General features: G+C 49.2%; 1 protein-coding gene across 6 annotated transcripts in view; it reads left to right on the forward strand.

Annotated features, from left to right (window-relative positions):
- The window catches only part of KATNIP (katanin interacting protein), a 192162-nt gene that overhangs the window by 33659 nt on the left and 141682 nt on the right, over window positions 1-16821 (forward strand). For all 6 annotated transcript variants that reach the window (XM_059896806.1, XM_059896810.1, XM_059896807.1 and 3 more), the window contains exon 3: window positions 13687-13763. In XM_059896806.1, the coding sequence (XP_059752789.1) occupies window positions 13687-13763 (77 nt within the window). The remainder of the gene's footprint in view (window positions 1-13686; window positions 13764-16821) is intronic.

Consider the following 16821-nt stretch of genomic DNA (forward strand, 5'->3'; position numbering starts at 1 on the left):
TAAGGTCCCAGAAAATCCTCTCTCTATGGCTCTTATCTTTACATCTGTCAGTATCTGTGTCCTTCTTCTCACTTGGTACAAACCAGCTTTCTCTGTTTCTCAGTTCACCTGGCAGAAAATAATCCCGCCAGCAACTCTGAGTTCATGTTCCCCCTTTTGAGAAAACAGCCAGATCTTACCTGAGCCTGTTAGTCCCAATTCCCCAGGATTATTGGCTCTGCTTGGGTCAGGTGCCTGCTCCTGGGCAGTGGTGGGATCACACTGTCTGCACATCACCTCCAGGATTCTCAGTGCTATGACCTGGTGGCCATGGGGCAGGTGACATCCAGAGCCCTGCCCCATGACATTTGTACATTTACAAATGAAAGGGAGGCCCAGAGTCAATGGCAAGTAAGTAGAGGAATCAAGACTTAATCCTGGTTTATCTGATGCTGAAGCTTGTATTGTTGATGCTCTGTTCCTTACACCGGGCACGTGGCCCCAGGGCAGCTCCTGTGGTGGTGCTGTTGAAGGCTGGCCTGTGTCTCTAGCGGGACAGCTCAGGCACCCACCTAATGCCTCACCATGTCCCAGATCAGGGCTCTGAGACCCTTGGTTGGTTGGTTGGTTTGCTTGTTTCTTTGGTGACTCGGCAGATGCCTCAGTGCTGGCCGTCACAGGACTCACACACAACTTTGATGAGGGACCTGATACTTAAGAGGATAAGCACAGACTTTGGAGCCCAGTAAAGCTAGGTTCAGATTCCAGCTCTGCCACTTTTTCACTGGTGACTCTCTGTGCCTCAGTTTCCATAACTGTAAAATGGAGGTAATACTACCTACTTTGTTAGTTGTTGTGGTGGTGATTTAGTGAGGTAATACGTGTAAACCACATATGGCCAGCATAGAGCAATCAGTTCATGCGTCCACTTAGCAAATGTTTGTCAAGTACCTGCTGTGTGCCAGGCACTGCCCTGGGGCTTGTAGATTTCTCGGTGAACAAAACAGACACAAATCCACACCCTTGTGTTCCAGTGGTTAGAGGCAGACACCAAGCAAATAAATGAGTGAAATATAAAGGGTAGCAGGGAAACAAATAAAGCAGGGAAGCGGGATGGGGGCTGCTAGGCGGCTTGTTTTGTTACATAGGTCCTCAGGCAGAGACCAAAGGAGGTGAGAGGGGAGAGCTTTGGGCAGAGAAGACAGCAAAGACGAGAGACCTGAGGGTGGAGGCCGAACTGGGGGAATGAGGGGCAGGGTGGTGGGAGGCGAGGAGAGGGGCAAAGGCCAGGTCGTGGAGGGCCTTGTGGCCGTTAGTAAGGACTTGGGCTTTCGTCTGAGTGAGAGGGGAGTCATGGGAACATTTTCAGTGAAAGAGGGCCAGGACCCGATTTTAGCAGGATATGCTCCCTGGCTGTATGTGGAGAACAGACAGTGGGGAAGGGCAGATGGGGAGACCTGTCGGGGCTGTTGCAGAAACTCTGTGGAGGTGACGGTGGCTCGGACTTGCGGGGGCGGCAGTGGAGGAGCAGAGAAGGCGCCAGGTCCCAAGCATCGTGAAGATGGAGTCGCTTGGATCTGTGGTTGGACAGGATATGGGTGGGGAAGAGAGAGAGGAGTCAAGAAGGACTTTAAGTTTTGGTCTGAAAACCAGAGAGATTGGTCATCTCCTAAGATGGGCACGAGAGTGGGGGCGGGTTTTAGGGGGAAGATCAGGAATTCAGCTTAAACCCTGACAAGACCTCGATTGAACCCGCAGCTGGGTATGGGAATCTGGAATTCTGGGGAAAAGTCATGTCAGGCTGCATCTGTCTGGAATGTGGAACCATTGATTTTTTTTTTTTTTTTTTTTCTTACTTTTTGGAGAAGGGAAGTGGGTGGATGGAGGTCATTAGTTAGGCAAGTAATACAAGAAAACAGCTTCCTTAAGAAAATATTTTTCACCCTCTAGATAAGCCTTGAGTCCCTTCTGCCAATTCCCAACCCTCCCTAATCCCAGCCTTCCCCTCCTGGACTAATTGTTGTCACAAGCTTGGCATGCATCCTTCCAGACCTTTCTCTGCACATCCACATAGTCGAGTGTATCCATAAAATATATGTGGTATTTGGGGAGTGTATGTATTTTAACAAAACGGTGTCATAATGAACGTGTCATTTGTGCTTTTGTAACTTGTCATTTGCCTCTCTTCTCTGAACTATGTCTCCAAGATCCATCCTCGGTGTTACAAACAAACCCAGATTTTTCTAAACTTGTTACGGTATGTTATGGACAGACTGTGGGTTATTTAGTCATTTTCCAGATGGAGGGCATTAGCATTTTGTACATTCCTCCTCCGGCACCTGTGTGAGTCTTTCTGGTAGATTCCAAGGAGTGAAATGTCTGGGTCTGAGTAGACCGAAGCTATTCAGGGTTTTGTTTTGTCTTGTTTAGCGGAGACTGCCATTGCCCCCTGAAGTGCCTCTGTCACCTTAGTCGCCAGCTGTGGCAGGTTTTTCATGAGGGAGGCCACAGGGATCTGTATTGTCGTGCAAAGCACAGTGGCAGGCTGTGGGTTGGAAGGAGCGAGCAGGAAGCCGAGAAGGGAATTTGTGGGCTGCTGTTCTGCTCTTTAAGAACCCACATTCAGGGAGGACACAGGCTACTTTAGGGGCTGGGAGAGATGCTCCCAATCCCTTCCTTTCCTCCTGAAAATAGATTAGCACAAATGAAATACCATCTCTCCCGCAGCCTGCACGCCTGGCTTCTTCCCTGTCAGCCAGTTTCTATTCCTAGCCCTCCTCACCAGCTTGAAGTCGTCCCCTTTTGACAAACACACCAATCAAGACATTATAAAAATGCTATTTTTATTAGAGCAGACCAACTCCTCCATCAGTGGGCCCCTTGTCCTGACCCCAGCCTGAGAGCATCCTTTGCCTGCCACCCTCGACGGCACATTCAAGGGTTGGTGCATGACCAAGGTTGTGTTTGTCACCAGCTTAGCGCCTGTTCCGAGGGTGTGATTGCAGTCCCACTCCTGAGGCAGACCGAATCCTACACCCAGCTGCTCTCCCCTTCCTACACGGGAAAAGGAAAGTTGCAGCCTTTGAGAAGTTACGTCATCTTTTCTTTGCATGAATTTCAGGCGGGTGTTAACTTTGTGGTATAAAATGCCTTTAGGGTTAGCTCAGGGAACTGGGTCTAGGGTCAACTCCAAGTTCAGATTTTGTGCCATCGTAATTAGAAACTTCGAATTATTTCTCATCAGCATCATCTTCATTGCTAACGTTTATCGAGCATGTATTACACACCAGGCAATATTCTAAATATTTTGTGTTTATAAGGTGGAGGCTTTTAATCGTCATCCCACTTTTTTTTTTTTGCCTTTTTTTATTGAGATACAATTTATGTAACACAAAATTCACCGTTTTAAAGTGTACAATTCCGGGACTTCCCTGGCGGTACAGTGGTTAAGACGCCGCACCTCCACTGCAGGTGGCACAGGTTCAATCCCTGATCGAGGAATTAAGATCCGCATGCCTTACGGCACAGCAAATAAAAAAAAAAAGTGTACAATTCAGTGATATTCGCAAAGCTATGCAACCATCACTGCTATTTAGTTCCAAAACATTTAGATCACCCCATATAGAAACCCTGTACCTGTTAGCAGTCACTCCCAATTCCTCTTTCCCCCATTCCCTGGCAACCACTGATCTACTGATACTTTGTGTCTCTGTGGATTTGCCTATTTTGGACCTTTCATGTATATGGAATCATACAAAATGTAGCCTTTTATGTCTGGCTTCTTGCACTTAGCATAATGTTCTCAGGGTCATCCATGTGGTCACATGTGCCTGTGCTTCATTCCTTTCTGTGACCAGATGATATTCCATTGTATGGATATGCCACAGCCTGTTTATCCATTCATCCATTGATGGACAGTTGGGTTGCTTCCACTTTGGGGGCTATTATGAACAACACCGCTAGGATGGCATCCCAGTTTGACAGCTGAGGAAACTTAGGAACAAGTATCTTTTCCCACTCAAAAGAGCCTGATGGGATTCTTACCCAGGTGCCTGGCTTCACAGCCGACTCCTTACCACCCAACTTGGCTGTTTAGCTGTCGAACTAAGGCCTGGAAATTGAGGACCTATGTCACACACCTTCATGGCAACCATGTTTCAGAATTAAATATTGGGCCCCGTGGTCCGAGGAATTCATTTTTGGGGGACTTGGGTCTGTCCTGTTTGAATTCAGGACCATTGTGGGAAGTCCTGGCTGAGTCAGGACTGTCCATTCAATTCAGTTTGCGTTTACCAGTGGCCTTTGATGTAACAAGATTCAGCTCTGCCCTGGGAGTTCATGGTCAAGTAACTGCCGTAGGTCCCCAGGAAGCAGACTGTGGGATGGAGATGTGCATGCAGGAGGCTGATTGGGGAGGGATCTCAGGAACAATACCCGTGAGGATGAGGGAAGCAGGATTGGACAGAGGGAGGAGCTGAACTGTGATGCCGGCCTTGCTGATCCCACAGGGAGCTGTGGGGATGGGTGGCCCTTCAGAGATGTTCCCAGTTGAGGCAAGGAGCCTGGGTCTTGGTACCCTTGTCATTAATCAGTATCAGAGATCAGACATAACCTGGGGCAAGACAGGCTTCTCTCTGGGAAGGGACACAGCTCCCAGCAGCTGGGGTGTGAGTGGGTGATCTGGGCCCGTAGCACAGCGTCCACTATGCACACCTAGGCCCATGTCCATGGTGGCTTTCATCAGTGTCCCGACAGAGAACAGTCTGTGAAGATGCTTCAGGAGCACAGCTGAGGGAGGGTGTAACCCAGCCTGGGATGGGGGTGAGCAGGGAGGAAGGGGCATCTTAACTGTGCCATGAAACCTTGAACCCCAAACCTATACATTCCAACCGCCAGTCCACGAACTGCGCCTCTTGGGTGCCTCAGAGTATCCACACGACTGCTCCAGACCACACTCAGCCCCGCCCCTCCTCCAGCCTTGACCTCTCCGAGAATGGCACCACTGTCCCTCCAAGTTACCCGGGCCAGAAGCTGCACAATCATCCTCAATACTTCGTTCTTCCTCGCCTCCTTTTTCCAGCCCATCACCAGGTCCTCTGCCCTCACCTTGGAAACATGTTCTCCCTGCTTCCTCCATGTGGCTGACTGACACCTCTTGTCCGAACACCCACAGCACCCACTCCCAGCTGCCTCTCACTCCAGCCTCCACCCTCTACCCCAGTAACCCCACGTGGCTTCCCATTGGTCTGGGCTTAAGGGAAAAACTCCCTGCTGTGGCCCACATGGTGGTCTTGCCCGCTGAGTCCCGAGTCAACCCCTGCTCCCCTGCCCCCCGGCTCCAGCCCCTCTGTCATTCCTTGTCCCTCTTGATACTGACCAGGGTTCTTGGCCTTCCCCAAGCAGTAGAAATTGACTAGAGGCCAGACAAGAAATTCAGGCAAGGCTTTACTGAGGCCCCTGCAGCCGCCGGAAGGAGCAAGAACAAATAACAGGTCCCCTTACTTGCTCCCTGAGGTGGGGCGGCGGGGTGGGGAGCCGGTACCCTATATGGGGTGAGGGTAGGGGTGTGTCCAGGGGTGGGGTCGGAGGCGTGGCTTAGGTGGTCTGCCCACCCCTTAGGTGGTGGTGTGTGCAGGGGGCATGCGCAGTACCCTGCTTTTTCTCCCGGCCCTTCAGAAGTGGCAGTTGGGTTTTTTTTTGGTCTTTCTGTATCTTTTTGTCTATAATTTGCACATGCACACAGTTATTTTTAGTCCCTTATAGTTTCTTTGTAATTTGTAGCTTGAGGAGACATTTGTCCAGGTGCAAGCACTGCAGCACTGCAGCAAAGGGTCCCACATCCCAGCTTGTCTCACTCTTACTGTCTGCTCCCTCTCACCACGTGGCCTTCACACGTGCGTTCATTTTGCTGAGAGCACACCCCCCTCTGCGCCCCTAAGTTAACTTGTTCGTCCTTCACATCGAGGTTGTTGTCACCCTTCCACAGAGCGTCACCTCACCTCCCTGCCACAGTCGTGTTTCCCATTGAAAACCTCTCAAGGCACCACGCACCTACCTCCAGAAATGGCTGACGATGTACTTTGGTGGTGGGGTCGTTTGCTTAAAGTTGGCCTCCCTCCCTAGACGGTCCATTCCCTAAGGCAAGGGAACTTGTCCCCGTGTGGAATAGGAGGTGCTCAGTCAACCTAAAGGGGGGGAAGGGGAGACGGAGGGAGGGAGGAAAGGATCACAGCCCCACGTGATCAGGGAGGAGATGGGGGCGAACCGTCTCCTTTACATTCCTGGATCTCCAGGATCTCACACGGCAGAAATCTTGACTAGTGTGTGAGACAGCATCAAAATGGGGACCCTGAGCCCCACTGCACCGCCCTAGACTTGAGCAGAACATTTCAGTACCTTCCTGGCTTTCCCCACCACTCAGCATCTGTCATCGGCACAAACAGGCTTTGTCCCTCATCGGGCTTTAAGCTGGCTGGAATGTCGGAAGCCAGGGCTCTCCCCTGCAATCAATCAACATGCTCTGACCACTCTCCATCCCAGCCCCGAGATGAGCTCCCAGGGTCTCCTAGCACTGGGCCTTTGCACACACTGTTCCTGCCCGGATGCCCTTCCTGTCCCTCCTCTGCCCGCCCCATCCACCTCTGAGCTCCTCACAGTCGGCACTCGTCCTCTCCTCTGTAGAGCCTGCCCAGCCCCGGAGCCATGCCAAGGACCCGTCCTCTCCACCCACCGCCCCTGGCACAGCACCTACTCCATGGCCTCAGAGCAGTGTCTTTGCTGCTCCTCTAATTTCCTTGAGGACAGGGACCTTGTCTTCCTGCCTCCCTCTCTTTCTTTTCCTCCTCATCCCTTCCTTTCCACAAATACGCTGGCCCTGCCCTCATGGGTCTGGCATCCCAGCAGGGGAACCACAAACAGACAAACAGAGATACTTCCAAAGAGGGAAGTACTGCCACGTTGAGGAGGCTGAGAAGGCCGGGGACAGTCAGAAGAGGCCCCAAGAAGGGCCACACATGCCCGTGAACAACAGGAAGCCATCCAGGCAGGGGGAAGAGCAAGTGCCTCGGCCCTGAGGAGGAAGGGGCCTCTCTGAGAAACAGCCTGAAGAGCCACTGGGCTGAGGGGGGTGCGGGAGGTGGGAGTGAGGTCAGGAGGGTCGTGGAGCCAGATTACATCCATCTCTGTCTCGGGCCCTTAGCGCAGCACCCAACCCATAGGAGAAGCTCAAGGAGTCTTTGTTGAATCAATGGGGAGGGGGCCTGAGTGCTCCCCTTTCAGGGGGCGGGGGGGCAGCCCTGGGAGGAAAGCGTCCGCTCAAGCAGCCCAGCTTGCTGGGCAGGAGGTGATAGGTAAGGTCCTGGTGATGGATGCGCTCTGTGAGAGGTTCACTCCATTAGAAGGAAAAATTCTCGAATGCAAATCAGATGGTGGCGGCGGAGACTGGAGGGAAAGTTCCACCCAGGCCGCCTCTCTCCTCTCATCAGGCCAAGTGACGGGTGCTGTGGGATTAGAGGCTCTGACGGGTAACAGCCGCCCTAAATCAGTTTAGCACCAGTCTTCGAGTTCAGGAGCAGGCGTGCCTTGTTCCCTCCTTAGCAGTCAGAGGCTGTTTACGCTACTGGGCTTCCAGTGGGCCCTGCAGGCCTGCGTCCCCTCCCGAGTGCTCCTCAGGGTGGACGGTGGGGACAGCCTCAGCCCATGGCAGGTCTGCTCAAAACCCTCCACTAGTCTCCTGGTCACCTCACAGTAAGACCAGAGTCCTCGCCATGGCCTCCGCCTCCATCTCAGGGCCTTTGCACTTGCTGTTTCTGCCACCTGGAAACCCCCTTTGTCCAGATTCCCACAGAGGTTCCTCTCCTCCACTTCCTTCAGTCTCTGCTCAAATGTCATTTCACCAGAGGCCTTCTCTGAGCCCCTGGCTAAAATAACACCTCTCTCCCCACTCCCTGTTTTTCTCTACTTCCTATTTTCTGTAGCACCGAGCATCACTTGACATACTATATATTTACTTTTTTTTTTTTTTCTTTTAATCACTTGTCTCCTCTCGCTAGAATGTGAGCTCCGTGATAGTGGAGACTTTGATGTGCCCACTGTGTGTCCAGAAGAGGTGTTCAATAAATATTGAGTGAACAGATGAATTGGGGAAATGAGGTCAGCGCCTCCTGCCTCTCGAGGTTGTGTGGATGTGGAATTTCGGGCACTGAGCTTCCCATTATGTGGTTTGCACACTTGCACAACACTGCAGGTGGCATGTAAACGTCCTATTTCAGTAGCGCTGTATTTCTGTTTGCCTTCTGTTTATGGCAAGCGATAATGATTTTCCATTTATGGCGTTAATATAAAGTTTCCTTTTTGAAGCAAGCTCATTCAAGATTAAAAAAAGAAAAATCTATATTTGCCAGCCTAAAAGATAGTTTATAATACACATTGCCATCTTACAAGGAAACTTTTCTGAGAATACAAAGAAACGTTAATTATTTTCTAGTGGTGATGTATTGAAAATGATTTTTTAGATAGCCGTGGAAGAAAAACATTTTCATAAAGATACAGCGTACCGTGTCCTGGAGACCAGGAGGAAGCCCTAGATTCTGGATCTGCGTCAATATTCTACAAACCTGAAACTAAGTATAAAGTCTCAAGGTGTACATTGGTTGCAGTAAATAATGGTGCATAGGTATTTGAGAAATAACCCAAAGTCTTCTTTGGATTATCCACCTGGTATTCAAATAGCATGTGATTTTATTGGCACATCTACCCAGGGCATGCGACACTCCAACCTTTGCTTCAGTGTTTGGGTTGTTTTGATCCACCTCTAGGAGGCAGTCTCAGCCATTGCTTTAGGTTTCGCAATGTAAGCATACTGAATGCGGAGTATTTATTGTTCTTGTTTTGAGTATGGGAGTACATCTGATATGTCAGCAAAAGCTGCAAAAAACAAACTCAGAACTATACCTTTTCATTCAACTAATATGCATTAAGGACTTACTATACAGCACCGGGACACAAAGAACAGAATCACTGGGAGATCACTAGGGTGGGTTTTGAAGGAAGAGTAGGAGTTTTGTACTGTGAGATACATTTGGATCGTCGCTTTCTGTGGGCTTAGGGCCATCGTTGAGAATATTCATTAAGGAATTATTTTAATCCTCTACTAAATGCTCCTCTGGCCGTAGGACATGGCAGAGACTTCAGATTCAGACACCTCTGAGTATTAGTTCTTCCACTGTACCACCGAGAACTCACTCAAGTGTGAGTCACACACACACACACACAGACACACACACAATTCAAAGTGGCTTGAGTAAAGAAAGGAATGTATTAGCTCTTGTGACTTAAAAGCCCAAGGTAGTGCTGGCTCCACGTGGGGCTGGTTATGGGGGTTGAACATGGTTAAGAAGTTCTACTTTCTATCTGGTCTGTCTCTCTGTGTCCTCAATTCTGCTCCCTCTATGTTGGTGTCACTCTTGGACAGATCTCTTCATGGAACATAGAAGGACGTGGGATGCCTTAAATATTAATTAATGCCTCCGCTTTATAGCCTGAGAAATAAAGCCTCAGCAAAGTGAAATATGCCGTGCTGGGGAGAGGTCGTGTCTGATGTCTGACCAGGGTGAGGGTTAACCAGGTGGGTACTTGGTCAGCCTTAGCAGTTATCACGGAGCTGGATGTTGTTGAAGCTGAGACCCGGGCCCAGGACTCCAGGCTTCCCACATGATGGTCCCCTCCTTTCCCAGTTCTGTGCTCCAGGAATTTATAATCCAGCTGGGGAATCAATAAGAAGAAGAAAGAAACGAATCCTAAATTAATTCTACTTTTCTCCTAGTTAATCCTTAGAGCAGCCCTGCGAGGTAGACCTTATTACTATTCCCTTTTTACAGATGAGGAAACTGAGGCTCAGAGAAGGTAAGTAGCAGAGTTCAGGACTCACCTCCAGGTCTCCAAATCCCCAGATAATGAGTGAGCAATAGATATAGTTAAAGGCTTACAATGTAGCACTTAATTATATATGATTTCACCCTGTATTGTATATAATTTAATACTAATTGCAGGGTTTCAGAATGAGCTGAAGTGAGCGGGGATAAGAATGGTAGGGGAAGGCTTCGTGGAGAACTGGGGAGCTGAGCTGGGCCTTGGAGAGGATTTGGGTGGAGGTTGGAGGGAAGGGGAATCGAATGATTAAGGCATCAGGATAGCAATGAGCTGGCTGGGAGTGGGGAGGGGCCAGGATAGTACTAGTTAAATAATAGAACTCCATAAATGCAAATGTAACTAACATTCATTGAGAACTACCCAAGTGCCAGGTACTGTGCTGTGGCTTTTTTATTGTTATTGCATCCAACCCACCTTTGACCCTGTGAGGGAAAGACAAATCCAACCAGACAGGTACTATTATTACCTCCATTTGATAGATAAGGCAACAAATAGCACTGTTGTGACTTGGAGCCAGGCCTGGACTCCAAAGCTCACATTCTTCGCAGCTCAAGTTCAGTGCTGATCTGATTAGAGGTGGGTGTATTGTGAATAGTGGGGAATAAGCTGGGCTGGTCTAGGGCCTTGCTGGCTAAGTGTGGCCCACGGGCATTGCCTGGGAGCTTGTTAGACGTGTCGGTTTGGGACCCTTCCCAGTCCTACTGAACCAGAACCTGCATTTCAGCACAATCCCCAGGTGATTTGTGTTCACATCAGCATTTGAGAAGCACGGGGCTGGTGAGAAGTTTGGCTGGATCTATGCCTGAGCTCTTCAAATCTTTCCTATGACATCTCCCTCCTGGCAGAGGCGAATAAATGTATTCCCGGAGGGTTTGAGGTAAAAGCCCAGGACAGCCCACCCCAAGCTGAGATTTCTCTGAAGTCTCATATTTCATCTAAAAATGTCATTGACTCTTTCATTCCATACCATAATATATCAGTGGTCATTTTAATATCTCAAAATGGTTATGTAAATTGCCATGGAGTAGGATCCTTATTCCGGGAAGATGCATGGGATGGGTTTCCTTGTATCTTAAATGGGGTAATAATAACCACTTCAAGGGCTGCTGCAAAGATCAAAGGAGAATCATGTATATGGAATTGCTGCGTCAGCTGTCCGCATCGTACACATGTTGTTATGGAAGGAACTGAGAATCCTCTCCAGACCCAGTGTCCCGCAACCAACCAGCTGTCCAGAGGGCGGAGGTTGCAGTGCTTTTCTCACAGCCAAGGTGAGGCAGGGCTCAGTCCCGAGGAGGACAAGGGAGCATCTCTGGGCATCTCAGGAAGCCAGGGAAATAGGAATAGGAACACCTATTGCTAGTTTGTTTAAATTTCTTATGATTTCATAACATCACCCTTTCTTATTATTCCCCACTTCCTGATTGGCCAGATTAGCTAAGCCGGAAAACCCCAGGAAAATCCAGAGGCTTCAGAGACATCAGGGTGAGAGAAGATGGGAGTACAGCATCCTATCCCCAGGTGGCCCAGAGAGAGGGGAGCCCGGGAGGAAAAGTGGGGGTGACAGGGAAGGAGGGAAGCAGACGGCCACAACCTGGAGTCCTATAGGAAAAGGGGAGAGCAGGGGACTGGGCTGTCAGCCCTGGGCTAGCAGTGACTCTCTGGCTCCCCCATCCAGGGGACCCATTTCCTTGTATCGGAAGAAGAGAAGCCAGAGGGAGAGAGACCCAGAGGGGTGAGATGGAGAGACAGTGACCATCCACATCCAAGGCCAAGGAGGAAGGGCAGCCAGAGAAGGCGCAGGAGGGAAGGGAGGCTCATCCAGAACCGCAGAAGCTACAGGACGGGAATTTGGGGACGGGTGGGTGGGAGCAGCTCCCCATGGCCCAGAGCAGTCGAAAAGGATGAAGTTGGGAAGAGCTATTATATTTGCTTAAGGAGGTTATGAGTCACCCTTGGGGAGAGTTCTGGTAGATTAGTGGGGTTAAGGCCAGATTTTGAGGCGCTAAGAAGAGAATGATGGAGATTCTTTTTTTTTCTTCTTCCCATGATAATCGCTAGGATTTTTACACAAACTGTGTTTCTCTTACAAATGTCTTACTTGCCATTTAACACTTAATCCCTGTGACTTGTGACTAGAATGAAGTTGATATTGTCCCTTTAATCCATTCCTTGGCAAAAAGTTAGTTAAGAAACATAGAAAATTACAAAGCATTGTTTACAGTATAATCCTTTTGTTTAAAAGAATGTGTGTGTTTGTGTATTTATAAATATGAATATATGTATATTGTAAACAAAGAAAAACATCTAGAGAAATATGTATCAGATTGTAATGGGGGTTTTACTGGTATATACATGTTGCTTTTAATATGTATAGTTTATTATACATTTATTATCCCTCCATAAAGCTGTAACAAATTCTAATAGGGGTTATCTCTAATGTTCAGGTTACGGTATATGACTTATAATTCTTTTGGCTACAAAGGACAGAAGCTCAGCTGAAACTTTAAAGAAATAACTAAGTTGTTCCAGTACTTCTTCAGGCATGGGTGGATCCAGGGGCTCAAATTATGTCGTTGGGAATCTCTCTCTCTCCATCTCTGGGATCTGCTGTCTTCTTTCTTGACTTCATTCTCAGGCAATTCCAGGCCTGCATCTCATCACTTTAGCACCCCAGTGGAAAGAGAACAGCTTTTTCCCCAGGAGTATTAGCAAAGTCCCAGGGCTGACTTTCAAGGGCCGTGCTCAGGCCATGGCTCATCCCTAGACTAGTGAATCGTTGTGGCTGAGGGAAGTACTATATTGATGGTTGAGACCAAGGCCAAGGTCATGTGACCCAAGAGGAGGCCAAAGGAACTTTCATGGGTGTCTAAGGAAGCCAGTGAACTGAAAAAAGGGGGCTGAATGGTTCCCCCAAAGAAATTCAGAGTTCTGTGGCCGGAAGAGGAAGCAGGAAACCACAAATGTCTGCTTTAAAGGAGCCTTCACTCTAGGGGTCATATATATATATATATATATTTTTTTTTTTTTTTTTTAATTTTTATTTATTTTTGGCTGTGTTGGGTCTTCGTTTCTGTGTGAGGGCTTTCTCTAGTTGCGGCAAGCGGGGGCCACTTCTTCATCGCGGTGCGCGGGCCTCTCACTGTCGCGGCCTCTCTTGTTGCGGAGCACAGGCTCCAGACGCGCAGGCTCAGTAGTTGTGGCTCACGGGCCTAGTTGCTCCGCGGCATGTGGGATCTTCCCAGACCAGGGCTCGAACCCGTGTCCCCTGCATTGGCAGGCAGATTCTCAACCGCTGCGCCACCAGGGAAGCCCTGGGGGTCATATATTTTTGTAATGACTGAGTTGTTTATAATAAGCATGCGTTTTTCTTACAGTGGCAAGAGAAAGATGAGCTTCCCCTCTTAAACAACTGATCTGGGTTCCATCTGGTTGGGACAACTGAGATCACAAAATCATGAGTGTGGAGAAAACAGTAAAGCCCAAGTCTTCCCAGAGTCCTTGATTTTATAGGACATGGGAGGAAAGAACAGTGGCAAGGCTGGGGAATCGACCTTCTCCTTTTCGTAGATTGTTAGTTGTGTATGTTCAAGACCCAGTGGGCCATCAGAAGGTCTCTGAGGCTCTGGGTCACCAGGGTGATGCGCCCAGGGAGCTGGGCCTTCGTCAAGGTCAGCCTCTCTGCCTCTCGGCCTCCTGTGTGGTGTGTGCTGTACCCAGGCTTCAGTAAAGCTTCCCTGCATTCCGATATCACACCGCTCTGTTTCTTCATTTCAGGGTTACACTAAGGACATGGTGACAGACTTTGATGAGAAACACGATGAGTATTTAATATTGCTCCAGCAGAGGAACCGGTAAGATGAAGCCGCTCAACGGCTGCCCTTAATATTAACCAAATCAAAATCCTATTTAGATTTATTAACAGCATGCAGGCTCCTTCACACAGGAATGGGGTGCAGTCACCCTCCACTCAGAAGCTTGGAATAATATCTGCCATCCCAGTTCCTATTTCTCCATTCACTGATTTAATTGCATCTTTTGATTGAGCTGTAGCAAACTGTTCGACGTGTCAGAGCCGCCTCTCGCTTCCCTGCTTCGGTTCTGGGAGAAGCTGGGTTTGTTATGAAAAGCTAGAATTTGGCAGGGCCTGTGCATTAGTCACCTGAATAGGCCAGCCTGTGATCTCACAGGCTTTGAAGGTCCCTGGAAATCTGAGCCTGTAATCATGCCTTGTTGTGTAAAGGAGGAGTCCTTTTACACTTGTGTTTGAAGTTGGTTGATGTCATTTAAAGTTAAGTCAGTCCTGATTTTGACTCTGGAGTGCTGGTTCTTACAAAAGCCTGCAGCCATGCCATGTGTAGTGACTGGGGTCAAGGCTTGTGGTCTGGCTTGAAAGAGAGTGGATATCGTGTCCTCCGTGCCTTTGCAGGGCTGCGCAAGTTCATTTGCAGCTCACTGTGGTTTGTCTTCAGGCCTGGAACCTTACAGAAAGCTGGGTTTGCAAACTCCGATGCTAGGAGGGGACAGGCAGGGAGTGAAGCTGGCTCAGTGGGGACAGTGGGCACCTGGAACTCTCACGGGCCAAGGGGTGCATATCCTCCAAGGTGGCCAGAGAAGCTGGAAATCTGGATTTGTGTGGTGAAATCTCCTGAGTTTTTAAAATGTTGGTAATGAATTCAAATCAAAGCACAAAACAAACAGAGGAATACTGCAGGCCCCCCAAACAGATCTGCAGGTGGGGGAAGGACGGGGGTACTAATGTGGGGCTTTGTGTTGTGGTCTGGGCTTGGGGTCTTGTAGGTTAAGAGAGTCTGCGGGTTGTTATTCTGAATGTGAATTCAGCCCTTGTCTGATGGGCTGGATTCCCGGTGCTTGTCAACTGGGGCTCCGGTGGCATGTCGCATGGGGCAAGTTTTTATGGTGCGGGATTGTCCCATGTGTTGTAGGAGTTTAGCATCCCTGCCTACTCACCCCTTTACTTAATTCCACTAAGACCCCCAGTATCTATGACAACAATACCTGGCCGCATTCCAGATGCCTCCTTGCAAGGCGGTCCCGCCCCCAGTAGAGAACTTCTGAATAGATCAACTCTCCAGGACCAGCCAGAAATGCCAGGCAACATCCCATGTGCCCAGCTGCTCTGCACTCATCTCTCTCCGTCCCAGGGGCAGCCTCAAACCCAGGCTTGTGCTGATTAGACCTATGTGGGTTTTTATCATCATTAATGCCAGGAACAGAATGTTTTTATTCAGTTTCCGGCAGGCTGGATGGTGCCACTGAACACCTGGGCGATCACTGAATCATATGCATGTGACTTGTCTGGGAGGAGAGTGTCATAGTTCCTTATGAGCAAATTGCTTCTCATTAATCGAGAGATCAATATGTGCGTGATCAAAGGGCACCGACCAGTAACATAGCTGAACAGATCCAGAGATGAGGTTGCAACACAAAGGCCATTAAAAAATATGTCACCATGGAGCTGCCATAAAATTTGGGGGATGTGTTGTCACCAAGAGGGAGCTGGCTTGATGACAGGAAATTAGAAAGTAGAGCTAGAACACCTCCAAATGGAGACCTGCAAAGTAGGAGTGCCCCTGAGCTGTCATCAGATGAAGCCTGAAAAGGCACCTTTGCTGGAGTGCCAGCTGTGTGGCACACACCTCAACCCCATCATTTCGTTTTATCCACACACTACCTGATGAAGCCGGTACAGTTATTGCACCCATTTTACAGATAAGGAAGCGGAGACCAGGACAGCAAGCAATTTGCCTACGGTCATGCAGCCAGGAAGTGGTGGAGCTGGGCCGTACTTTCTTATTTATGTTTTGTTTGACATTGTCATCAATAATCAAAAGGAGAGAAACCTGCCAGGGTTGCCAATGGGTTGCCATCTAAGTTCACTACGGAGGAGTTTTGTGGGAATAAACTGAAATTGACTTGGAAATGTAGTTACAAGACTGGGTAGAAAACCAGCCTCTGAACTTTATATTGGGCATAGAGGAAGGTGAAAACCCGGGCTGCTTATCTGCGTTGCCTTGTGACCCAAGAAGGGGGTGTGCAATCACTGGGCTGAGTTCTTAGACATCTTCCCAGAACACAGCTGCCCACAAGATGCTGGTGACATTATTCTTCTATTCATTCAGCAGGATTCCACTGAGTACCTTCTCAGTGCCTAGCATTACCACTGGTATGAAGGAGAACATTGCAATGAGGGAGACACAGACTGTATTAGTTAGTGCTCCTTTGCTTGAAGGGACAGGAACCCAAGGTAAATGACTTTAAACAATGAAAGGTATTGACTTGTGAAATTAACAAATCCAGGATGATACACTGACTTCAGGCATAGTTGGATCCAGGCACTCAAACTGGGTCACTGAAATCAGTCACTCTCCATCTCTCAGTTCTGTTTTCTCATGTTGGAATCATCTCAGGCAGGTACTTCCCTCACGGAGGTCAAGGCAGCCACTGGAAACCCCACACTTACATCCCACCTCGAGGGGAAGAGAACACATCTTTTCTAATAGTTCCAGCAAAAGTGCTGAGGAGGGCCCCCGTTGGTCTGGCTGGGGCCCCATTCCCATCCCTGAGCCAGTCCCCGCCCTGTGCCTGGTGGGGGTGGCAGGGTCTGCCTGGCCACTCTTGGGCGATGGTGTGAGTCTCACCCAAACCACGTGGAGTAAGAGGAGGAGTGGAGCAGTTCCCAAGGGGAACCTGAGGGGCTGTGTTTGGAAGATGGGGGAGAGTTGCTGGACAGGCAAAAAGAACAGGTGCCCACCACACAGCCCTGGCCCTCAAGGAACTCCCCAGGCAGCAGCAAGTGAGCACAGGGCCACCTGTGACTATGCCAGAAGCACAGAAAGTGATCACATGCTCCAGGAGAGGACCGGGGAGAGTGGAGAAGGTGTGGCAGCC

Source organism: Balaenoptera ricei, chromosome 15 (assembly GCF_028023285.1).
Source record: "Balaenoptera ricei isolate mBalRic1 chromosome 15, mBalRic1.hap2, whole genome shotgun sequence".
Lineage (NCBI taxonomy): Eukaryota > Metazoa > Chordata > Mammalia > Artiodactyla > Balaenopteridae > Balaenoptera > Balaenoptera ricei.